The sequence below is a fragment of the Urocampus carinirostris genome, chromosome 3 (assembly GCF_059441175.1).
Source record: "Urocampus carinirostris isolate Australia breed hairy pipefish chromosome 3, RoL_Ucar_1.0, whole genome shotgun sequence".
Classification (NCBI taxonomy): domain Eukaryota; kingdom Metazoa; phylum Chordata; class Actinopteri; order Syngnathiformes; family Syngnathidae; genus Urocampus; species Urocampus carinirostris.
The window spans coordinates 46,463,617-46,490,438 of NC_142351.1; the positions used below are offsets into that span (position 1 = coordinate 46,463,617).

At 39.6% G+C, this 26,822-nt stretch overlaps 1 protein-coding gene across 3 annotated transcripts in view; it reads left to right on the forward strand.

The window, feature by feature from the left end:
• LOC148369853 (TOX high mobility group box family member 2-like) overlaps positions 1-26,822 on the forward strand; it is a 170,025-nt gene that overhangs the window by 53,498 nt on the left and 89,705 nt on the right. For 2 of the 3 annotated variants that reach the window (XM_088332082.1, XM_088332083.1), the window contains exon 2: positions 14,481-14,573. The exons of the other annotated variant lie outside the window; for it this stretch is intronic. In XM_088332082.1, the coding sequence (XP_088188208.1) occupies positions 14,481-14,573 (93 nt within the window). The remainder of the gene's footprint in view (positions 1-14,480; positions 14,574-26,822) is intronic. 3 annotated transcript variants of the gene reach the window in all.

Sequence of the window (26,822 nt, forward strand, 5' to 3'; positions counted from 1 at the left end):
ACCACGTGTGCCGCCCGCGGTTACCCGTGGTCTAAAGTTTTGAGCAGCGCAAAACTTTTTCGCGCGGCCAGCCGCGTGTGAATTTCTTACCGCGTGTAAAGCACTGCTGTATCTTGTCTGTATCGCGATCTCAAAGCGTCCAACAGCGTCTGCTTCACGGGCAGAAATTTCTGGCCGTGATTCAGCCTCAGTACGCCCGTGAAAGGCTGTGTGACCGGTCCTTAAAATGGGAAGGATATGATTATTTGAGCGGTGTATTATTTCCAGCCAGTTGGCCACAATTTTTCAGGCAATGTCAGTAGCCTAAAGCCTCTATTTGAGCAAAAATGGGACGATTTACTTTGAAGAAAAAGGTAATAATAGCAATTTTCTGTCATTCTTTCAACTGAATTTTTTTTGTAAATCGAATTAGACTTAAACACAATAAAGTTAAAACATCTGTTAACCATAAACAACCATTTTTTAATGGAAAGATATCAAGCAGTTTAAAAAGTTCTTAACGATTCCTGGTGTATGTGTTAAGAATTTATCAAGATCAAGATGGGCAGTAGAAAACCTTCTCGCAGGCCATATCTCCCCCCGGGGCCTTGACTTTGACTTATGTGATTAAAAAGATTACATCTGAACGGTCAAGCTGGGAAAGCCATCAGGCCCTGTAGGAATCGTTTACCAATTGCCCTAGGGGCCCGTCCTCATTTACATATCTACCCATTCATTCAGGGCGCTCATTAAAGGCTAATTACTTGAAATTAGTGTACGGTATTGTGTCGCTTTAATGAAGTCCTAGAAGGCTTGTGGGGTAGGGAATACTTCAGGGGGAAGGAGGCTCTCCTTAATTCAGATTGATACTCTGAAATTAGTGGTGGAGAGATATTCAATAAAAAAGAACAGATAAGTATAACATTACCATCTGAGATTGCTGCGGGCTGCTGTTTTGTGCGTATTTCAGCCTTTTTATTTCCTCGCCTTTTTCTAGCCTCGCAAGCTTGATATCTAACTCTGGACCGAGTTAAATTTAGTCCAAGTCAGAGCCCAAACCGACCTGAATTTCGGGTTGGCTCAGGCCTAAAATGTCAGTCGTTACATTCAGGATCGGGCCGGGCTTCTTTCTCACTGACTTTGAAAAAAAGAAACATGTTTTTTAAAATGTATACTAAAATTATGTGTCGCTACTACCAACTGCCCGAAGATAGCTCCAGCACTACCGCTACCCCAGTGGGGATAAGCGTGCACATGGTCCCAATGCATTGTATTGTATTGATGCAGTTACAAATTAAAGCTTTGTTAATACCTCCTCTCCTGTGGTCTCGGTGTCATATCGATGACACTCCAATTACCTCCTGTGATTGCTGCCGGCTGCTTCCTTTTCTTAGCCTAGCAAGCTTGACACTTAGTCCTGGAGGGAAAGTACACGTTACTGTATCAGAGGTGGCCAATCAGCATGATGGTGACGAAACCGCGTGTGTGTGTGGGTTGAAGAGTATGCGGATTTGTGTGTGTTGGCTCCCTGGCGGCGTGGTGAGTGTTTAATCTGGCCCGGTGGTGTGCCGTTGGCCTGGCTAATCACAGTGTGTCTGCAGGAGTGCGCCGAGCCAGGGGAGCACGCCGTCGCTAACAGTGCCTGACAGACTCATTAAAGAGGCCTGGCACTGAGCTCGCAACACACACACACAAAACCACACACACTGGAAAAGGTTCTCATATTTGGAGAAATCCCTAAGCTTGTTCCGACACGCTTGCCCACATGCATGCGCATGTACTGTACAATGCTGTTGAATAGAATAGAATAGAATAGAATAAAATTGAACACCTTGATTATCATTACCCAAAGTGTCAATAAAATTCAAAGTTGCACCATTGTACAACAGTGGTCTGGAACCACGAGTCTGCGGTATGGTACCGGGCTCTGGTTGGTTTGGTATTGGGCTTCACAGAAAAAAAAAATAGTTCCATTATTTTATACTACGTTGTCAGGGCTCCACCCAGAATGGTTTAAAAGCACAATGCAGAAACACAGATTAGTAATTTGATCTTCATTTCGGGGTAGATTCGGTACATGGAGAGGCAGGTTCTGAGGCCATCGTGTCAAGAACACCAGAAGCGGCAGTCATGGTCCAAGAGGCAGGGGAGGACTTGTAGTCCAGGAGGCAACAATAACGGCAGTCCAAAAATTCAGCTTGCATTGCAGCATTGTTAAAACAAAGTTAAGAGCAGATGTATGCTGTGGGGAAAAACATAATGGTTCATGGACCTTAGTGATCATTGTTGACACAAATATAGTCTGAAAAAATGTACTAGTTTCCACAAATGATGCACCCCACGTTCAAATAGTGAAGAGGGAGACGTGTGATTAGTTGTGCGTGTAGTAGTATGTACAGAGAATCAAGTAGTGTTTGTGCATGGGTATGACAGTATTCGTATGAGTATCGTGCATGTATGAGAGTATGAGATTATATGTGAGAGCAAGTATAATTTACTTCTCAAATGGCCTCTGATACACACACACGTGTGTACTTATGCTGTACAATGTGTGTGGTGCTTCACTGTGGAGGAACCACACACGCACATAAAAGCGGACACACACGCACACAGTGTTCTGCGTGTGAGAACAAGGCAGGCAGTGACCCCTCACAGTCGCAGCCCAAACACAGACAAGAGCCGGGAGCATCTGAGAAAAGCTGTGTAGAGGATGGAGGAGGTGTGGAGGGTGGGAAAAAATGATCAGTGCAAGTGAGAGAGAAATTCCACTCACTGTTCCTTCTCAAAGATTTACTGTAAATTCCGAACGACAAGCCGCTTTTTCTCTCCTACAATTTAAACACCGTGGCTTTAAACAAGATGCAGTTTTGTAGTTGATTTTTTTCTACTAGCCGGATGGTGGCATGGGTATTTGCCCTCGCCGCGGATCTGACCAGCTGCGGTGCCTGTCTAGGCCCCACGTCGACGCATCAACACTTTCCAACCTGTCCGGCGGCCGGCCCTCCGACGGTTCAACCTTTGCCGGCGCCGAGCAGTTAAAAAAAGAATCGTGATTTCTACCAAGAGCCATGTATGTCAAAGTAAAGAAAATGACGTTCTTTGGTAGCCCAATGCCTCATCTTTTGATCAGTGACACGCTTGAATGGATGAACAAGTTACCCGTTGACCCTATGGAATAAGATTGCGATCTTGGCAGACTCAGCAGGGAAATGTCCAAGGAAAATAACACAATGTGCTGCGATTAAGACACTCCTTTGCTGACTCCTTTGTGGATATTTTGCCTAATATGATGTAACAGTTTTTGGCCCGGAAGGAAATATATAACCGATAATTAGTCATCTTCTGCCACACTATAATGTTCATTCAGCTACTTGTTAGATATTCATTCAGCCGACACTACTTGTTAGAATGATTCCAAGTATTTATGTATGAGAATTTTCGTCGTACTCGTGCATCTATGTTTATGCAAATGTAATCAATATAGACTGATGCGCTAGTTGCTTTAGATTGACAGCTGCAAACAGTGTCAAAATCTGGCAGGCCACCTTCTCTAAGAGGATGCCAAAAAGGTGTGGAACTGGACAAAGCTATGGCTTATCCCCCCAAACACCTTTTTCTAATTATCCCAGGACTTTGTATTGACTGTCCGGACAGCACACTGCGTCGGGTCATTCCCATTGTCATCCTATTTTTACCATGTCAGGTCTTATTTTTGACATATAGTTGTTTTCTGACCACTTCTCTGTATGTTACTTTTTACCTCATTTTGTTATTAACTCCATTCCTCTTTGATAGAAATGCCTTACATTTAAACAAGAGCCCTTTGCTTGCAAACTAGCAATAGGATCGGGCCTAAAAAATCCAGCCCGACCTGACCTGGCCCGCTGGAATCAAAGCCTGGCGCAGCCCGGCCTGACTAATTGAATTGATTTGAATGACCAAGCCCGAAGAAAACATAATTTTTCATACTTTATGAATGGTGATTTTTGCCAAATGTGATTTTGTCCGCGGGCGTAGGATCTTACCTCTATTGCAAAATAACATTGTATTGCAAGAACTCTGAAATGCATGAACTTTGCAAAAACTTTTTTGCACACGATGTTTCTGGTGACCTCATCACACGATTTCAGTCACCATAGTGATTGCATTTCTGTGGATGTGCATAAACTGACCAGACTATAACGATAGCTCATCGTCGTCTTGATTTGAAAAAAAATATATATATGTTGAAGCGTTAACTGTCTGTACATATCCATATGTAAGCTCCTCTCACCAAACTGCTTCTCTACGCCTTCTCGCCACAAAGGGCTGCCTACACACGCTCAATCGCTGGATACAGGAAGAAAAACTAGGAATTGGGGGCTTCCTTGATTTTTGGACAAAGGTTTGACCCAAGCCAATCATGCCATTTAATGGTGATTTATCAAATAAGACTTTCTTTCGGTGAAATTAATTACCACTCAAGTGGCGCTAGAACAGCAAGTGGAAAGGGCCGAAGAGCGGGTGGATGCAAAAGCAGGTCAGTAGGTAGTTGAGCGTAAGCTTGCCAGATGTTCTGTCCCAATGCTCTGCTACAAATGATTGGCCATTCAGCAATCTACAAGAGAGGCAGAAGGGAAAAATAAGCATGACAGAATTTGTTTACTTTATGAGGTAACCCCCCTTCGAGGATGACCAGGCTGCAATGGACGTTGCAATAACAAATAATACATAGTTATTGTCAAGAGGAAATATTGACCATTCATAAGCTAGATAATGTGAATTTCCTTGCGGGGATGACTAAGTTATCCATCTATCTATCTATCTATCTATCTATCTATCTATCTATCTATCTATCTATCTATCTATCTATCTATCTATCTATCTATCTATCTATCTATCTATCTATCTATCTATCTATCTATCTATCTATCTATCTATCTATCTATCTATCTATCTATCTATCTATCTATCTATCTATCTATCTATCTATCTATCTATCTATCTATTTATCTATCTACAGGGTTGGGTAGGGTTACTTTAACTTGATTACTTTCAATTACTTTTGGATTACTCCAATACCAATTATGCTAATAAAAGACAAAAGAAACTAAATATGAATACAATTATGACTCACAACACGTTGTAAGATTTCTCTCCTGGCTTTGATCTCTTTGATCTCCGGCAAAACTAACATAAAATGCGACAGAAACTAAATGAAAATAAATCCAAACAGCTTGACAACATCATTTTTGCCGTTCCATGTGTTCCTTTACTCCCCAAGCCTGCAAAATGTAGTAATTTTATTCATATTTAGTTTCTTTTGTCTTTTACTAGCATATTTGGTATTGAAGTAATCCAAAAGTAATTGAAAGTAATCAAGTTAAAGTAACCCTACCCAACCCTGTCTATCTATCTAATAGAAGTGTGTTTTAAGCCTAGATTTAAACAGTTCCACTGAGGTTGCAGATCGAATCTCATATATGGGCAACTGCGCCTGCCCGTGCGAACCACACTAAATGATTTAATTAGTATCACCTCAAAGCTCCAATTTAAGTTCAGAAATGTATCGCTGTTAGTAAAACAACAATAGGTAAGAAAAATGGAGGACGTATTTTTCTTTCCGTGCAGCCCAGCACCAAACTACCAACAGGTGTGTGACACAGTGGTTTCCGGCACTGCTGTATACCTTCTTTCTCTCGTCTAAACCCTCCGAATACAATAGCAGCTTGCTCTTTGCTCTCAAGTATTCTACCTAACTGTCTCTCCTCCCCTACCCCCTCTCTCACTCTTTTCCACTATGGTGCTGTGACATTGAGGGAATGTGATGTGATATATTGTAGTGAATAATGTATTCAGCCAGGATTGTACAGAGCGCATAGAGCAGATGGCAGCGGGTTGATCTTGTTGTGTATGTGTATGCGCATGCACGTGTGTATTTAATGATGAGAGTGTGTATGTGTGACATGCATAAGAGTTTTTGTGTGTATGTATGTGCATGCTGACCCAGAATGGGGGAGGGGAAGGATGAAAGGTAGGGTGGGTGAAGGGGTTTTCTATGTGTTTGTGTGTGCGCAAGTGTGTGTGTTTCTCCTTTGTGAGATACAAAATGCAAATGGTGGATTATTTTAATGCTTTTTTCCTTTAACCCCAACCTTAATCCCTGAAGCAGTTGGAATAAAAATAGTATGCTTATTTTTTTTTATACTCGCTTACAATTTTGTTTCTCCTGCGTCATTCCCTGGTTGTTATTTACAAGCTGTCAAGGAACAAGATCCTCAACAACGTACTTGCATTTTGGTATTTCTTTCGGCCAATCAGCTAGGAGATAGAAAATAACCAAACCCTGTCAGCCCTTTACTGCAATACCCTTAACGTCTGTGAGTGGATTTTGTGCTATGTAAGGGTGAGACACAGACGCATTTCAAGGAAAGCAATGATTTGAATACATATAAATGAGATGGGAATAGAAAGTACTAAAAAAAAATCAGTCCAGTAGTTTTCAAGAGGAGTCACCTTTTTATCCGTGTATAACATACATTCGTGTATCATGTCGCACCATTAATTTTTTATTGAAAATCGGTGCAAGATTGTGTTTCACTTTTTCTAAGCTCCAACTACGCATTGTAAGTGACAAACCTTGAATACGTGCCGCCAAGATAATCATCATTTATTGACAACGTAAACCAGGGATGTCAAACCCTTCTTCTATCTGTTCTCAGCCGGGCCAGATCAGGAAAATAATTCCAACTCAGCGGTAATATACTTCCGTAAAAACCTCGTGTGTAACGTGCACCCAAACTTTGAATTCTATTTTAAGTTTAAGAAATGTTCGTCATATACAAATAAATACGGTTACTATCATCTAAGTAAGAATGAGTGAATCTATCATCTAGTGTTTTGAATATCTACTATACTTTTGTTGCATTGTCATGTTAATGATAATGAGACTGCCAGCAGATTTGCAGGGTGATTGCCGTTCTTTGATGTGATTGACTCTGTTCTTTTTCAGGACACAAACAAGTGGCAGCCACTTTCCTGCTGCAATTTTCTTTATGTATTTATTTTTCAAAGGTAACATGATTGAATGAGTCTTTATTGCTTTATTAAGTCATCAGCCAGGCTAATATCTGCTGAGAATGAAGCATGATTAGCGCAGTCAAGCAGCAGTTGTCGCCTATAGATGAAAAAAACAGATGGCGCCATGTGGATGATGATTTTTAAATAGTGAAGGTTATGAAGCTGTTATGCAAATTTGACCTTGATAGCTCAAAATCCGTAGATAATCATTGCGGCAATTGTGGGGTCATACAGAATTCCATATTTCTGTAACATTCTTCTGGTTATGACAAGTGCCAAAACTTGCTAGCTGTGAAATGATTTCTTGATAAGTAATGAATAGAGTACTTTTGATTTGGTTTCATTCAATCTTTTCTTTGTGATTTTCAGTTCTCAGATTTGATAACCCGAAATGAAAAATTTCCGCTTGAGAACAGAAAGCCTTGATCTGGCCACAGCGCAAAATTGTGATTTAAATGAGACATGACATATCTTGCTTTTAAAAAAAATAATGAAAACATGACAATCCCTTTAAAAAAAAAAGTCAGCCAGTGTCAATTTTCTTTCTCCAATCATGTGCTTGCACAAATTCCAACACATCTTTGCATTCCAAGCTCCCATCTCATGAAAACAGCTTATTGTATACACTTGACTGCAAGATACAGTACGTCATACCTGCCGATTTCTCTTTACTGTGTGGAATAATAATGTTTTGGGGCCCCTCTTTACAGCATTTCCCCCACTTTGGGACACCAACAAAAGTGTTTATAATAGCATCAGCCGTAATAAATCCATAAAAACCTAATTAAGAAATATGAGATAAAAAAAATCATAGTAACTGTGGATATCAGGCAAATGTTTCCCACATATTCCAAATGTATTTTGTTTAAGAGCCAATTTTAGCAAGAAATGTAATCGCTGGTGACATTAGTAGAGCAATCATTCCCCATCAATAACACTGGAAACATTGTTTTCTCACATTTGATAGAAGGAAAAGAATCATCCCAAATTACATGAAAGAAACCTAAATCTTGTTATGTTTTTTGTTTGAAGTCTAATGGTTGCTTAGATGCCTGTTTTTGGAGGTGGTGAAAAACTTGTACATGCATTGTCTCTTTGGCATTAGGGACAATGAGCATAATTGAGTAAATGTCTTTAAGTATTTCAGCGAGCTAGCGTAGCCTCTCTGGGATGGTTGATATTGTACTTGGAATGAATATTGCCTGAAGCTATTCATTAGTGGTAAATAATTGAGAGGCCCAGATAGTGCTAAGGTAAAACGCCTGTTATTATTTTATGTCGTTTGTGTTCTTCTGGCCCTTCAGTTTAAGGATATTAAAAATGCACAAGTCTTCCCACAAATCACTTACTTCAGAGACTCTCACTTGACTCATAACTACAATTCCCCATTGTAGTTCACATTCAGGGTTTGTACCGGTGCATCTAATCCTGGAACATGCTTAAAGTGTGGTTGAATGCTGAAAATTGTTGCCATGTTTCACAAGTCTGCTTAAAAATGAAGCAGCACTGCTTTCTTGTCACTTTGCTTTGCCATTGCATTTCTTCTTCCTTTGAGGGTAACAGTAGCAGGCATTAGTTTGTATGCTGTTCTCCTATGAAGCATCCTCGACCACTGCTGGTTGCACCCAAGATGACAGGTGCAGGCTAGGGCACTATGAAACGTGTATTAGTGCAAGGATTACGTATCACTTATGGAGATTTATTATGGGCCGTGCAAACAAGTAAGGTGGAATTTACAGTGTTAAATTGTAATGGAATTAACTTCCTGCAACCTATCTGGAGGGATTTGTCTTAAAAGCAAATGTATTGGCGATTTACTCAAATCATATCTATTGATAAATGCGCACACAAGGTTAAAAAAATGTATATATAAATTGCAGATAATATGTGGCTCTGCAGAATATGTGATTGAAATCTGGATTTTATTATTTTAATGATACTAGACAAATTGGAAAACTGGCTTTAGAAGTCTTTGAAAAGTCCTTCAATTTGGCAATGCAAACCCTATAAATTGTGACTTGACAATTCTGTATTACCTCCGACCAAGCTCTTTTAACATACTTATACTTTTTTTTAAATTCTTCCATGCAAAGCTAATATCCAGGCTCCCTCAGTTGAATTTTCCAACCAAAACAAAATGGTATGATGCTAAATGAATGACAAATATGTATGGTAAACATAGGGCATCCATTGTTATTGAGTTATCACACTGCAAAAGAAACAGTGTACACCTTACTGATGCCAGTGATGACTAGTCTCTATTTAAATTGGCTGTCGCTGAATGATGTGGCTATTCTAGTCATGCAATCTGGATTCCGAATACACTGGATGGCTACCTTTTTGATTGTGTTCTGTGGTCCAAGTTCTGGTTGGACAGATGCATATTTTTGTCAAAAGTAAGGCTTGTTTCAGATAAGTAATGTCGGCTTCAGGATGGTTTGAGCTAATTGAAGGCTAGTTCGTATAAACTGTGTTTTAAGGTGGTTAGATTGGGTTTTAAGCATGTATGTGGAATTGTAAATATTTTGCTAGCTTGGAACTATTTATGGAATACTCTTTCTTGCTTCTTTTACTGCTTGTAATCAACTATTCAGTGAGGTTAGACATCCTATTTTAGGCTTGTAGCCTGCAGGGTTATTCACAAGCCCGATTGAAATTGCAGTTGTTTTTTTAAACAAAATTAAATATTTTGTAATCAAAGCTACCTTTGAGATGAACTATTTGTGCAATTGTGTACAATTGAACACATTTTACAATTCCATTTTACCACATATAGGTACTGGACAGGTGATTATTCTAAATGATACAATCCTGGGACAAATAGAATAAGTTATCATAATTCTACCAGTGTCCAGGACCAAAGCAGGACAGTTTTCTTGAGAGTGGGACAAGCAATAATCGTCTCCAGAGTTACTCTAAGAAAAGTTTTTCCTTCTTTCTGATGATGAGGTACAATTTAAATACGGTATTACCAGCACTACAAGGCACAGATTGTAAAGTTCACCTACAAAAAGTAGTCATCGTTTTTATTTACAGTTGTACGCAAAAGTTTAGGCACCTGTGATCATTTTCAAGATTTTCCATTATAAATCATTGGTTGTTCAGATCAGCAATTTCAGTTAAATGTATCAAATAGCAGACAAACAAAGTGATATCTGTGAAGTGAAATTAAGTTTATAGGATTTACAGAAAATGTGCAATGATTTCTGAAACAAAATTAGGCAGGTGCATAAATTTGGGCACCCCAACAGAAAAATTACCTCAATATTTAGTACATCCTCCTTTTGCAGAAATAACAGCCTCGAAACGCTTCCTATAGCTTCCAATGAGGGTCTGGATTCTGGTTGAAGGTACTTTTGACCATTCTTCTTTACAAAACATCTCCACTTCAGTCAGGTTTGATGGTTTTAATCACACCACAGATTTTCATTAGTACTCAGGTCTAAGAACTGAGATGGCCATTCCTGAACATTGATCAGGGGTCAGCCACCTATGGCACGCGTGCCAGCAGTGCCTCTCAAGCGGTTAACCAGTGGCACGCTAGCGCACGGCCAAATAATGTTTTTTTTTTTTAAAGCGCATTCACCTGAAATTTAGACATCTTCAGTTGCGCGCCATGTTAAGTAAAGGATTTACGTTAGGTTTTACGTGGGGTTTTCAATGTGAGTTTGCCCGGCGCCTCACAGAGAGAGAGAGCGAGAGAGAGAGAGAGAGAGAGTGAGAGAGAGAGAGAGGGAGAGAGAGAGAGCGAGAGAGAGCAAGAGAGAGAGAGAGACCCAGCCAACGAATAAATGAACGAATTATGACGGTAAACAGGTGTTATGCCGAAAAATGCACCCCTGTCGAAATTTGCATCCCGTGACGTTGGATCATTTGTACTAGCAATAAATTACACCTGGGCAGCACGGAGGCGCAGTCGTTAGCGTGTGTGCGGCACATTTCTGAGGTCATGGGTTCAAGTCCAGCTACCAACCTTCCTGTGTGGAGTTTGCATGTTCTCCCCGGTTTCCTCCCACATTCCAAAAGCATGCATGTCAGGTTAATTGGCCGGTCTAAATTGTCCCTAGGTGTGAATGAGCGAGCTAATTGTCTGGCCTTGTGTGCCCTGCGACTGGCTGGCAACCAGTTCAGGGTATCCCCTGCCCACTGCCCGAAGATGGCTGGTATGGGCTCCAGCACCCCGGCGACCCTACTCAGGATAAGCGGTGCAGATAATGGATGGATGGATAAATGACACTTTTGATGTGACAATGTTAGGCACATCTCTCTTTATTCAAGTAAAATACAAAATACAATTATTGACTGTTACGTCTCGTTTGACGATGAGAAAAAATCAAACACGTTCGTCTCCCGTTTATCTATTGATGATTTGACAGTTCATTTCAGCATAATAAGCTTTATGGTAGAGTGCTTAACAGTTTCAATACGAGCGATTTGAGTAGAAAAAGGCAAAATAAACACGTTACATGCTCAAAAGTGATCTATATACGGTTTGCATTATCGTTCGATTGCATTCACAACAAATAGAAGACGGAATGGTTTAAGTTGTATTACATTCCCAACAAATGCAAGACGAAGTGTTTTTTGTTATGTGTTCGCAATTACATTCTCGAAAAGTGATATAAAAGTGAGATAAAACGAGGTAAAAGTGGTTATAGTAGCGGGAGTGACGTGTGCGCGCTCCCGCTACGGGATGCAAATTTCGGCAGGTTTGCATTTCTCGGCATAACAAAGCTCGCGCTCTCTCCAGCCAGCGTGGACAGATGACTGGGGCAAACACAGATCCTAAAAACCTTTGTCGCTCAGTTCAAAAAGGGTTGAAAAACACTGAGTTATACGATTAAAATGTCTATCCATGTTGTATATTTGGACAGTGTAAAATGACAGCTCTGTTGGATATTCAAAAAATGTTGCGTTAGTCATTAATCTTGGTGTGGCACACTGATTGACAAGGAAATTTGAAAGTGGCACCGAAAAGATTGCTGACCCCTGCTCTGGATGAATGCCTGAGTAGAATTTGAGCGGTGTTTGGGGTCGTTGTCTTGTTCAAGTATCCAGCCCTGGCACAACTTCAGCTTTGTCACTGATTCTAGAACATTGTTTGCAAGAATCTGCTGATACTGACTGGAATCCATGCAACCTTCAACTTTAACAAGATTGCTCGTACCTGCACTGGCCATACAGCCCCACAGCATGATGGAACTACCACCAAATTTTACTGTGGGTAGCAAGTGTTTGTTTTGGAATGCTGTGTTCTTCTTCCGCCATTTATACCGCCCCTTATTACTTCCAAATAACTCAATTTTAGTTTCATCAGTCTACGGCACCCTATTTCAAAGTAAAGCTGACTTGTCCAAATGTACTTTAGCGTACCTCAAAATACTCTGTGGCATGTGCGCAGGAAAGGCTTCTGTCGCATTACTCTCCCATACAGCATCTCTTTGTGCAAAGTGCACTGTATATTTGAACGTTGCGCAGTGACACCATTTGCGGCAAGATTATGTTGTAAGTCTTTGGAGCTGGTCTGTGGGTTGAGTTTGATTGTTCTCACCATCCTTCGCCTCTGCTTATCCGAGATTTTTCTTGGCCTGCCACTCCGAGCCTTAACTAGTACTGTGCCTGTGGAATTCCATTTCCCCACTATGTTCCTTACAGTGGAAACTGACAGCTGAAATATCTCAGCTAGCTTTTTGTATCCTTCCCCTAAACCATGACGTTGAACAATCTTTGTTTTCAGGTCATTTGACAGTTGTTCTGAGGCTCCCATGTTGCCACTCCTCAGAAAATGCAAAGAGGAGAACACTTGCAACTGGCCGCCTTAAATACACTCTTCTCATGATCGGCTTCACATGTGTATGTAGGTCAAGGTTCAATTAGCTTATCAAACAAATTTTGTGTTCCAATAATTAGTGCTAAAGGTATTCAAATCAATAAAACAACAAGGCTGCCCAAATGTATGCACCTGTCTACTTTTGTTTAGGTAATTATTGCACACTTTCTGTAAATACTATGAACTTCATTTCATTTCTCAGATATCATTGTGTTTGTCTGCTATATGATATATTTAACTGTAATTTCTGATCCGAACAACCAATGATTTATAAAGGAAAATCAAGGGTGCCCAAACTTTTGCATATGACTGTATAAGGGGCACTGGACTATAAGGCGCACCGGACTATAAGGCACATGTGATTAAGGCTACAGTAAGAGAGCCTACAGTAAGAGCTTCCGTGTGTACGGTTGCATATTATTGAGATGCATTATTTCCAACGCCTGTGCGTCAATAACCTCTCGGTTTAATTTGTAGGCGTACGCAAAAGAGCTTGGATAATATTTATTTCAAAGACTAGCTTATCTCTGTTCCATATCATATGTTGGTGTAGAAGTAGGGAGTGTTTAACCTTTTAGAATGCACTATGCAAATCAGTATTCCTGGCACCGCAAGTTAAAGCTGACTGGTAATAGGTCTTGTTGTATGCAATTTGTACCTCTAGTGGTCTAGGGGTATTCTCAGCGTTCACCGCTGTTATTTATGTTTGACTCCCGTTGCATACCTTGATTTGTAATTCAGGTAAAGGATGTTTGTTTATTTGATCAATTATTGCACAATCATTGCTCAAAATTTGGTGTTACAGCAAAACTTTGTATGGAAACGCATACCTATAATTACTACTAGCCTTTCCAAACGTAACTGTGTGCCTTTCCAACTATATCTGGCGTAATATGTATGCTATAAGGCGCACTCTCAAATTTCTGGCTTAACTAGGGTTTTTATGTATGCATTATAGTCCAAAAGTACAATAATTTTACAATTCCATTTTGCTATATGTAGGGACTAGTGAGTTTGTTAATCTAAACGATAGCAGGATGGTACAATATAAAATAGAAAAATATTTTTATATCAATGTTCAGGACTTAAGTGGGAACGGGTTTTTCTGAGAGTGGGAGAACTAAGAATTGTCTTCTGTCTAAGAAACGTTTTCTTTCTTTTTGCATGAGGCAAAAGCTGAAGTTTACTGCTGTGCTTTACAGTATTTCCGTTTTTTCTGCTCGATACGGGTGAGAATTGTAATTGTGTGTGCGTATAGCGAATGACGGGAGAGGCGTTGTTTTGGGTGGGGGCGGCTGTCAGCTCTTTGACCTCCACTCTCGGACAAGCCCCCCAAGGTGGAATCACTATGTTGTCTCCTCCCCTGCATGTGTGCATTTGGCATCGGAGTTGTAAAGGATTAGAGGTTTAACCGTATGCATATGTGTGTGCATGTGTGTTGAGTAGATATGTGTGTTTAACTTGACATGTTCCTTCACAAAATCCCTGCTTGTACCTCGCGAACTAAAGTCCACCATGTCATTTCCTTCCCCACTTTTGTCTTTTCTGTCTCCTCTTTTCCCTCTCGCTACCGTCTTTCTGTCTGGCTCTGTTTCTATATCTCAAACCACAGGCCCGCTACAGTGTGGGAGAGCGAGGGGTCAGGCTTCACTCTGCCCCCCCTCCAGGCATCAGTCCAGCTCGGAAAAGACTGCCCAGTGCTGTGGTGAGATACATGAGGCCTCTTTGTGTTGTACGGTTGTTTGGAGACCTTTGACTACTCATTTGAAGACAATAAATTGATGATGTCAACTCATAATAAAAATCACTAACAAAGATATTTTTAGGATAAAACAGGGACACTTTTTGTAACCAGTTTTGGGCGTGTCACTGAAAAAACTAATGCTTTCCATTTACCAGTTAATTCATTTAAAAAGTAGTTGTTTTACCACCCAGATTACTGACACCCAAAAGTAACTGCATATACTCACATCGAAGCAACACCCTAAGACTGGCTAAAAATAGCCTCATCATAAAAGAAGTAGTAGTGGAAGTGGTAAACCCTTCATATTTCTTGGCTTGTGCAATCTTGAAAGCTTACAAACAAACAAGCAAACACTTAGCCGAGACACTCCATATCGATTTTCCATTTCTGGGTAAAGTCTAAGATGATTCATTTCTTCTCTCCAGGCATGGTCTTTTGCAAAACAAATTTTACAAATAAAAGCACCAAATTCAGCACTCTTTTGTCGTAAATGCTGTGCTTCCATTTGCTCGATTTGTTGCCCATTAGTTGTTACTCTTGTATAAGCCAAGCCCGTCTCCTTACGCGCTGTCTACCATTTTCTGGTGGTGACACACAACCAATTATGTGCATACAAATTGACTCCCTGATTTCTGTATTTTGATTTATAGTTATGGCATAGATGCAAATATGTACAGTAAGAGGAATATTAGACTATTAGTAGTGAGAAATGAAACCTCATACTCTATGTGTGGGACGGCGCCACTGTAACTGAATTCTGTGGTATATTGTAGGTAGTTTTAAACATCCCGGCCTTTCTTACTTGTTGTGAAAAGTGTTGCTGGCAGAGTGAGGGTTGTGTATAACTTCATTTGTGAAGAAGCATCTGCCACAGTACTGAAGACATAAATTAATTATTGTCACTTTTAACCACTATAACAGCCAAACAGAAAATGTTGAGGAGTACGACAATTATTACTTAAATTCATCCCTAAATTTTATGTTGCGTCCCACCAAAATAGGGTTGATGAATCAGAGTTCATAGTTGACAAGTCCATAACCCAGGAAAGGCAAACTAACAACAATTCAATGAAATCAATTTCATGATGCTCTAAAATCTCTTAAGATCTTAATTCACATAGCAGTCCAATGACCAAGGGTAAGGAATTGTAGAAGCATAAATCCACTAATCAATGTTATGAAAGAATCCCATCTCTTTGTTGAAAAAAAAAACCATGCCACGAGTTAAAGTCGACAATGCAGAAAAAAACAGGCAAACAAGCAAATCCTAATTACTATTCATTGACTGTTAGCTAGCAACTAGTTTAGCCTGTATTATGTCTATTAACCAGAAAAAAATGTTGATCACCGTTTTCCGAAGTATAAGCTGAAGTTATTTGACTCAATATAAATGCATTTCTAATAAAATACATATATCAATAAATAAGTAAAAACAAATAAAAAAAGAAATTCCAATATATTTTGTTTGCACATCTGTCTATAGTATGGCTCCAGTCTTATCTGGCCCTTTTTTGGAAAACCGTCACATTTACTGGATTTTGTTTAAAGTTGTAGTGTGTAATTTCAAAAGCATGCATGATAGTAATCACTGTAAAGAGGAAACTAGCAGTTATAAACATATTGCACGGTTTTTCCTTGTCAACTGCACTAAGAGAGTTCGCACTAACGACTGTCTCGTGTAAATATTTGCGTATTTATCTACAACACTATTTTTTATTCTACTTTTTTTAAGTGTTTCATTACATATTTATCCCACACCGCCTCGTCTAATCCCATTGTGAACAATATTCACGATGTTGTTATCCATGACAATTAAGACAGTTATGTTCTATTCTGATGCCATAAGTTATTGTTGATGGATAGAGCAATGTTCCTTGTTCTGCAAAGTGCAAAATTGACATGGGGGACACTTATGAAAGTAGGCAAGTGTTTCCTGCGCTTGTAATCATTTGTCGTTGTCAGTACCACGACCATCAACCACTTTCTTGTTTCTTTCCTACTTGGTGCAAATGCGGCAAGCAGAAGATTGCAATGAGATAACCAATAATATGATGGAGGAAATCCGACTTATTTCCCTCCATTGCTGCTGTTATCTGATGCTGTGGTTAAGCCAGGCAAAGCGCTCTGGGTAACGTGACATCACCTCTGCCCTTCATCTTATCCTCGCCGATGTTTACCAAAGTTAAAAGTGCTTTGTACTTTGCATCCTCTCCTAAGAAAACCTCAACTACATACAGTACTGCTTTGGCAGGCTGTGCATTTCACACCAAGCCCTTCAGTGATTTAGAATAGAATAGAATATGCCTTTATTGTCATTGTTACAACATGGGATATGCTGTGACAACGAAATTGGACGACTCAAGTTCCACATTTACAGTGAGGATAAGGAAACAAAGAGATAAAGGAACAAAGAACTAACTGTCTTTGTTGTAAGTAAGCTTTGTTTTCCTGCGGAAGGGGGGGGGTGATGAGGGGTTTTATATTTAACCTTTTTTGTAAATCTGTCACTATTTTAACGTATGTTGCTTATGTTTTTAGGTGATCATTATTTTACATAACAAAAGTAAAGTTTATTCTTGTATTTCGTAGTTTATTTGATGTTGCATTTTCTTTTGTGTTTTTTTTGGAGATTCTGAGTTGCATGAACTGACATTTATTTTATATAAAAAGTTAAGCGGTAAAACGAGTTAGAAGTTCACTGTAGAGTGAAAAAATAAATGTTATTTTAATTTAGGGGTACAATAGATTTCAGACATTGGTGCATTACCGGCCCTTAGCTGACATTTCCTAAGGTCCAGCAAGAAGGCCTTGATGTCACCAATGAGGTAATCTGACAGCGTAATCGACATCCTTGTTATGCTACAAGGGCCTTCAGATCTTCTTGTGAATGCCTCCAGGCACATTTCTGAGCCTGGCAACAAGTAATGGCTGTAATTTGTTTGCTTAAATATGAAGGCACACATCTGGAAGCAGCGCAACCAGGGGGGGAAGCAAAGAAAGAAAGCTGACAGACAATTTGGAATTATGTAATACGTATTCATGGGTAAAATATAAATACATCACATGATTCAGATATGTTTAGGCCAGCAGAGAATGTATTGCAGGCCCTGACGGCCCGCTACTGCAGGATTGTATAGTATAGGTACACATTTACACAAACACACACATTCTCACATCAGACTGTGTAACTGTCAGGCAGACTGGTGGGATAATTACGTCCTTCCTGGTGGCACCTATGTAGTTAACTATAACTCCTTTGTGCACCTGCCCTGCTCAATGCTCGTGATGCTGCTGAGCTTGAAATTGGTCAAGTGTTTAGCATGCGGGTATCGATTATTCGCCGCTGCAGTGTGCAAAGCACTATCTATATATATATATATATATATATATATTTTTTTTTTTTTATACATCCGTGAAGCGCACATGATTTCTCATGGTTAGAACTACAGAGAAACACAAAAGCATTAGACCAATGCTTCAATTTACAAAAAAAGGGATCCTGCATTTTACTACACACACATGTACTAAACCGGGCTGACCGATACAATAAACTAATATCTGCTTTGTTTGGTAACGGATAATCTGACTGGCACCATTTGTAAATACAAAGCTAATCTTTTAGATTCAACATTTCGATGGATAAATAAAAGGATTTGATACAGCAGTGTCTCCAAAATAGTTTGTGACGGCTTTGTTTTTCATGTTTATGCATTCTTGTGTAAAACATTTTTTTTTTAAAAATGACATTTTGGTCAACATTGATTTGGAAATCCAACTATAGATGGGTTCTATAGTAACATTTCGATTTTAATCGATCAATCCGTTAATCCTTTGTCATTGTTAAATCAGCTCTGTAATAAATGACAATAAGATATTGTTATACGAATCAAAATACGGACTAAGAATGGACACAGAGTATCATAATGGTGGCAATACCAGTGTTTTTTTAAGGTATTTTACTGTTATTCAGTGTTTCCCATAGAATTTTGTGAGACCCCGGTAGGTGGACAGTCAAGGGAGGTCCGGGGAGATTCCCAGGACAGTGCCCGTGGTAGTGTCTATGGGCATGTCTGGGAGTTGCCCGCTCATATGAACCAATTAACCAAAAGTAAGTGGGAGAACTAAAAGAAAATGTTTTTTGTTTTTAATACAAGTTTAAGAACCTGGTACGGACTAATGAGATCCTGGTGGCCCACCAGAGTTTTATATGGTATGGGAAACACTAAAATTTGCAATGGTAGACAATACCAGAATCAACTGCCTTTTAGCGGCAGAGAAATACACCAATGGTATCAGCATATAATATATGTATCATTGACGACTTAAGATTTGGGTATCAGTATCCGTCTGAAAAAAATGTGGTATTGAACATCCACACTGACTTTTGTAATAACTATACAGAAATCCACCAAATGTATTAAGTGCATAAAACATATTAATTCACCATTGCCAACACAATGGTATTGGAGTTATGATTTTTTTTTATTTTGGCCTTTTTCGAAATGTCAAGTCTGGCCTTCCTGTCAATTGACCAATGCGCAAAGCACAGACAAAAGAAAAAGTAACTTCTTGTAAAACAAAACTCATATGTTAGTTGGTAGCTTAATGTATTATTTTTTTTTCTGCAACCTGAGTTCTTGCAGTATTTTCAAGTTAAAAAACTATAGAATTTAACTTGTACTGAGCACTCTGAATTTTCAGAATCAGAACTGTGAGTAGTTCTGATACAAAATTGTGATGTAATATGTGTAATATGAAAACAAAAAAGCACTGAAGGCAATCTATCCAAGTAAACCAAACAAAACGGTATGGTGGATCCGTTTTTGAATCTACATTTTATTTTTTATGAAAAATAAACAGCAAGAGGAGTGGTTTGTGCACTTTTAAGCAGGAAAGTTTGTGTTTTTTGTTGATAATTAAAATTACTTTGGCCACCGTTACAACCATAGCGATGCAAATCCATAAAGTATACTGAGTAAATTGAGAAAAAAATAAGGGAAGTATCATCTTAAGGTCGGTAAACATCACAAATTGTAGCATAATGACGTGATTATTTCATTTCTCATTCCATTATAAGTTACATTTTGGTAGTGGGAGGAAAATTAATCATTGAAATCGCTTGCCGTCTTGAAGATTGTGCTAGAATGTCCCAATGATGATATTTCAATTTTAATGAGAGCACAAAATCTCACCAAACCCGAGTTTAGAGTAGAAGCAAAATTTTCAGTTTTGCCTTCCTTCTCTTCCCATCTCAGCAGTTGAAGGTTTGAGATATTCACGGCTGCTTTCATGCAACAGACAGCAAATGAATAAAGTGGTTGAAACCTGTGTTGTGTTTTTTTGGGCATTAAATGTTCTTCCTGGGCTCCTTATTGAAGTTCTGCTGTTTCTTTGGATGTCATTTCATTTGAAAGTGCATTGGGGAGAGTTCAAATATACAGATAATGTGAGCAGCTTTTTTACCTTGGTACTAGTTTTCATGACAATTTAAGGTCTGTCGAGCGTTTTCTATTTAAGTTAGGAATGTCGCTGATTGATCCATGTGCCCACACATAATTGTGACTTTCTGCAAATAAATGTAAAGTCCCTGATACATTTTGAAGGCTTTCATATGTGTGTGTGTGGAAGTCAAGTCCATCTGTAGGTTCAGGAAGAGGCCCTGTTATTTATCATCCAAAAATCATACTCTCCAGGCTTTTTTTGCTTTCTTTTAAAATAATTTAAGTTATACTTTGGTAAAGCTAGCAATATTTAATGTGCATTGCTGGTTTGTATTAAATATGTTTAAACATTGATGCGCACAATTAATTGAGGATGAGGGGTGACATGCACAGGTTTATCAGAGGGTGCAATATGCTTTAGACCAGAGAGGGCGGACATGAGTAAAAAGAGACAATGCAAGGAAAAAAATTAGAGAAATTCAAATCAGTTTGTGGATCATTACTTGAATATGGTTGGTATGTACGTATCTTTAAGTATCTGATGCATCAGAAACAGTTGCACAGTCAGGGTAGGCAACTGAGGCTGTGCCTCACCTGTCAATGCAGAAATATAAAATTTAAAAAAAGCTTATTTTTGTTAATTTAATCAGAATGTAGTTCTTCCTCATTTAACTTAACAATGTTTGGATATTTTTTTCCAAAATTACTGAATTTTAACTTTATATTAACAATACTATTAGTACGTAATGTAATACTGCACTGAGCATCTGCAGATGCAGAGTGAGGCATGCAATTCTTTTGCGCCATCAGAAAGCGATTATGAGACTATTTGATTTCTGATTTGGTGCATAATTAGTGATGGTATTAGAAAGCTAACAGCAAGTCCAGCCATCCAATAATGTTTTTTTTTAGTGCATGGATTTTTTTTTTCTTAGTAGAGGATGCAAAGTACAATATATATATATAACCATTGCCAACACAATAGTATTGTATATATATATATATATATATATATATATATATATATATATATATATATTGGAGAATTACCTATTTATCGTTTATTCAACAGTAGGAGCACATAGAACTGGGGTAGGCATCAGGTGGCTCTGGAGCTGCATATGGCTCTTTAGCGCTCCCTAATGGCACCCCGGCACTTTTTCATTACCATGGAAAAATATATGGTTTCTGTAGGAGGACAAACATGACTCACACATTCATAATGTTTTTCAATTCATATAGATAAATAAAGATGTATGTGTTTATATATATATATACTTCATAACCATATAAGTAAAAATATTCTCACTGTTTAAACAATAAGGCATGCACGCATGTTATACATATTTCTGCTTATTTTCCCTGACAGTTTTTTATTTTTATCTTCAAAGTCATGGTAACATGTCTACCCTGAAGTGCCATGTCTAATCGCGTTTTACCACATTGATATAAACTACACTAAAGACAATTCATTATAAGGTCCATTGACCTTTACAAGGCAAAAGCTTAATGGTGCCACACATGAAATGAAATGAAATGAAATGATCTGCATTTATATAGCGCTTTTCAAGTCAATGACTTCCCAAAGCGCTTTACAACGTGCTCCACATTTCCCAATAGCGGCCGTGCAGCCATGTAAGGCGCTAACCTGCTTATTGGGGGTATCAGGGGTTCAGTGTCTTACCCAAGGACACTTCGGCATGTAACACGGACAAGCCGGGATTCGAACTGGGATCCCTTAATCCTAAAACGATCGCTCTACCTCCTGAGCTACTGCCGCCCCTGTGCTAGCTTTATTTATTTTCCTCAATCTCGTGCCAATCGCTGTCTTATTTTGCATCCTCCTTTCTAATATTTTAATTGTGGGTCTTGGGAAACATCAAAATTCAGGGGCACATTGTCTCAGATTGAGGTTTGTTCGGTGTCTCCTGCAGCTTAATTGAACACAGAAGGAGAGAGCGGGTGAGAGATGTGGAAAGAGAAATCAAGAGAAGAGGGTGAGGATGAGGAAGGAGTGTGCTCAAATAGGCATGCATATTGCATGAGGACACCCCCAGCCCCTACCCCCTTCGACACACCAGCTTCACCACCACCACACCCCTTTCTTCACAGAATGGCTGTGTACTGTTCTGAGCTTATTAATTCCGCTCGGTGAGAGAATTATTTTTAGAGACTTGCTTTGCTGGAAAGGGCTTTTAAAGTCACAAGTATTACACTTTCTGCTTGAGATTCCCTTATATACATTGAAAACTTCTTCAAGTTAGACAAGTGTCAAGAAATTGCACTTTTTTCCACCTATTTTCACGGCAAGGACTTATTTTGATGTAGAGTAAGCTATAAGTACAACTTTGCTTATAATGGGTTTCTTTTTATAACCACAGCCGTAAAAAATGTTAAAAAAAAAAGTTTTTAGAAGTGTAGTAGTGGATTTGGTAGAAAAAAAAATCAAATAAAATGCATTTTGATGAGCACAGATTGAGCCAAAACTGGGCACACCACCTGCATCTGTGAGGGCATTACAGTTTTTTTTAGCCATTTTGACATGATGATGATACGTTCACCTCATCTCATTAGCTGCACCGCTTATCCTCAGTAGGGTCGCGGGGGTGCTGGAGCCCATCCCTGCAATCATCGGGCAGTGGGCAGGGGACACCCTGAACTGGTTGCCAGCCAATCGCAGGGACAGACAATTCGCTCGCTCATTCACACCTAGGGACAATTTGGACCGGCCAATCCACCTGAAATGCATGTCTTTGGAATGGGGGAGGAAACCAGAGTGCCCGTAGGAAACCCACGCAAGCACGTGGAAAACATACAAACTCCGCACAGGAAGTCCGGTAGTTGGATTTGAATCCACACAGGAGGTTCCCAAGACCTTAGAACTGTGCCGCACACGCGCTATCCACTGCGCCAACCACTGCGTCGCCGTGCTGCCCTGATAGGTTCACATTGTCGAAAATATTTTTCCAAGTATTGACAGATGTACACGTGTCAACAAAATTCGGTCAACATTCAAGAGTCAAGTCAAAGTCAGCCTATTGTCAATTCTTCTGCAAAATCAGGGAATTGAAAATGCGTTTTTCTCAGCCCTCGGTGTCTAGAAAATAAAAACAAACACAAAAACACAATGCTAGGACACACTACACTAAGACACACATGTAGACAGTACGGCAGATAAATAGAGAGTGCTCACATAAGTCATACGTCTTTACATCTCTGGTCTTTATTAATCAGGTAATATCAAACAAAGGATGCAAATCCTTGAAATAGCAAAATCGTTAAAAAGTAAACCGCGTTAGTGATAATCTTTTGCACATGAATTTTGCTCTTATTTAAATGTCGAAGCTATGCAATACACATTACAGTCTAAAACTGTGGTACTTAACCTTTTCATTCTCTGTATTTGGCACTATAAGTTGAATTCGAATGGAACATTTTAATAGTTATTTAAAGGTGATGAACAGAATTTTTTTTAAAAAGCCATTCAAGCATAACCTTTCTGTGCGCCTTCTTAAAAGTCCATGATCAGCTTAGTTGTTGGGTATAGATTACTTGCGAAAAGGCAGTCATTATCACACTATTTTTAGTCCACTTACCAAAGATCAATGTAAACTTTGTAGAGCATTTCACATGTTACAATGACAATAAATGTCATTTGTCTTGGGTAACCTGACTAAAGAGTGTGATAGTGAGATAAAACTTAATGCTCTTTCATATGTTAACTATATCAGCGGTAGTCCAGTGGTAAGAGTTCAGTGTTCTTTCTGCAGTGATATGGGTTCAAGTCCCGTTTAAACCAATACCTTGGACCCAGATTTTGACAGTGGGCCATAGTTTGGGGTCTACTGATGTATGTCTTTCAAGCGGCCACACTCTATCTCACCTTTGACTTAATGATACACTGCAAGCAGTGCGCTGTTCCGTCAGCTCTGTGTAAATACTACACAATTTCCCTGGATGTGCTAGTTAGCGTTACTTCCACCTCGTGGCTTTATTAGCTTGAAGAAACTAGGCTTTGTCAATAATTGCGTAGCATGACCTAGTTGTGGGCCTCGCTATCTGCGCTACTTTTATCCCTATTGACTTCCTCTCTCTCTACCCCTCACCCCACTCAGTCCTTATTATTTATTGTCCCTCTCGATTTAAGGGCTCACCTTTATGTTCTTTGGTTTCCCCTATTATCCTTTTATGTGTGCATTCTTTAGTTTCTAATTCATCCCTCTCCCACATCCTATTATTACTGTCTCAAATCCTTTTGCTTCCTCTCTGACTGCATCACGTGTCATGCATGGAAACGTTGCAAGCAGTGGTCCCTGCTGAACAATTACCATGCAAGGCAATCCAAATAGAGATGTTTGCCGAAAACAACATGTGTGTAATTACTGCTTAATGAGGCCCTTGTCTCAGGCAGAATGCCCAATTAGACTGCCGGGGAGCGAGCAATGCCAAGGCGCTCCGAAGAAAGAGCAGAAAGAAGGAGAAGCAGGCTGAAACGGCAATGAGAGGTTTGAGATGATGAGAACATGAGAGGGAGAAAGTCACAAGGGGTGTGGAGAGAAATGGAAAAGCAGTGAATGAGAAGATGATTTCAGCTGTAAATGTGGAGTAATGGCAGAGCAGATAGCATTGAGTCCAGGATAAATTGGTATTTTAAGTGTTATAGTGAATCGGTGAATAGAGGAGATGGAGAAGTGGGGAGGAGGGTGGGCGTTGTCAAGGTGCTTTACGTTGCAATATATGAGCAGCCATGTTGAAGCACAAAATGTCTGACCTTTCTTATTGGATTCTGTCTTCTTGAGTAATGTTTTTTCCAACCACATTTAATGTGATTTATTATTATTTGTAGCAGGTCACCGAGTGAGTGTTAATTTTGCATGGTTTCAGTGTAAGGGAGGTGTGTTTACCCATTATTTAATGCTGCTGCATATTACTGCTGGGGGACATGGACGATTTTCTTTTTTTAGTCTGGATTATTATTGTTGCAATACATTTTAAATAAAAATTAAACCTAAATTAATTTCGCATCATCGTGGTAAAAAAATACATCATTCAAACAATATTGATTAAGATAGAAAGAATACATGAACTATAATCCAAACATGAATTTTTAAAAATACCACCATCTTGCTGCTAAGGGTCACGAAAAACTCAAAAAATGGGATTTTAAAATGAAAAGTACAATGGTGCATTTTGGTCTCCTTGAGTCTCCATAGTTTGAATTATTCCTTGTGCTTTTAGCATCTGGTTTTGGTTGCACAACACAATACATTGACACATAGTGGTCAAATAACATCATCCTTAAAAAATATGGATATTGGATATGGCATATGAATAACTTTTGTTTTTATTGATTCAAATTTAACACTTATATGTTTAGCCTTGTTGTCACTTAAGAAAATAGTTAAATCTTGGATTTTGGAAATAATGACCGAATCAAAGTATTTTTTGCCGAGGTCTATTTCGTGGATAGAGAGCAAATGCTTGTTTGTCACATGATACCATGCATGCATCTCACTGGTGACATTCATGGGAAATATTAAATGGGATAAGTCAAGTCAAGTCAAGTCATTTTTATTTGTATAGCCCTAAATCACAAAGAGTCTAAAAGGGCTTCACAGATTATTACACAGACTATTTTTCAGCTGACGAGAAGAGTAGGTTATTCATATGCTATGGAGTAGAAGTGAGTTTTAGGCTTAGATTTAAGCATTTCCACTGAGGTTGCAGATCGGATCTCAGGGGGAAGAGCATTCCACAGCACCGGTGCCCGGATGGAGAACGCTCTCGAACCAGCAGAACACTTCTTTGCTCTTGGGATCACCAGAAGACCGGCACTCTCAGATCGTAGGCTTCGGACCGGGACATAGGGGCAAATCAGATCTGAAAGATAAGAGGGAGAAAGTCCATGTATGATTTTGTATAATACTAAGAGAACCTTGAAATCACATCTAAGGCTAACTGGGAGCCAATGCAGGTTAGCCAAAATCGGTGTTATGTGATCGTACTTTTTTGTCCTAGTTAAGGGGCCTGTCACACAGACATTTGCGGCTGAATCACGGCCAGAAATTTCTGCCTTTGAGGCGGACACTATTGGACGCATTGAGTTCACCATTAAGACGAGATACAGCGGTGCTCAACACGAGTTCGCAAATTCGCGCGCGGGTGGCAGCGCGAAAAAGTTTTACCCTGCTCAATTCTTCAGGGTACACAGCCTTTCACGAGCGTATTGAGGCTGAACCACGGCCAGAAATTTCTGACCGTGAAGCAGATGCTGTTGGGCGCTGTTGGACGTTTTGAGACCGCCATATAGACGAGATAGAGCAGTGCTTTACTCGCGGTCGGATATTTTCACGTGGTTGGCCGCGTTCAAAACTTTTGAGCTGCTCAAAAGTTTGAGCACGTGTTAAACCGCGTGCCGCACACGTGGTCAACACGAGGAAATGACGCGGAAATGACGCGGAACGACGTGCTCTGGCCGCGGCCAGGGCGTGCTTACACATGGGTAGGACGGGAAATTTCAGCGGGTAATCGTGGGTGGAGCATGGTAATAGCATGTTCTGTGCCTGTATCGCGGTGTTATTACGTGAAATTAGCGTGTTACGCGTGTGACAGTCAAACACCTTTCTCCGCGTATAAACAGCGCGAATGCCGAGCACACGTCAGTTGTGCTCATGACGTCAAGGGGGTGAACATGGATCCCCGTCAGCGTAGTTTCTCTTCATTTCGAATAAATCTTTCGGTGCATTCGCAATGGTCACAGCAAGGCTTT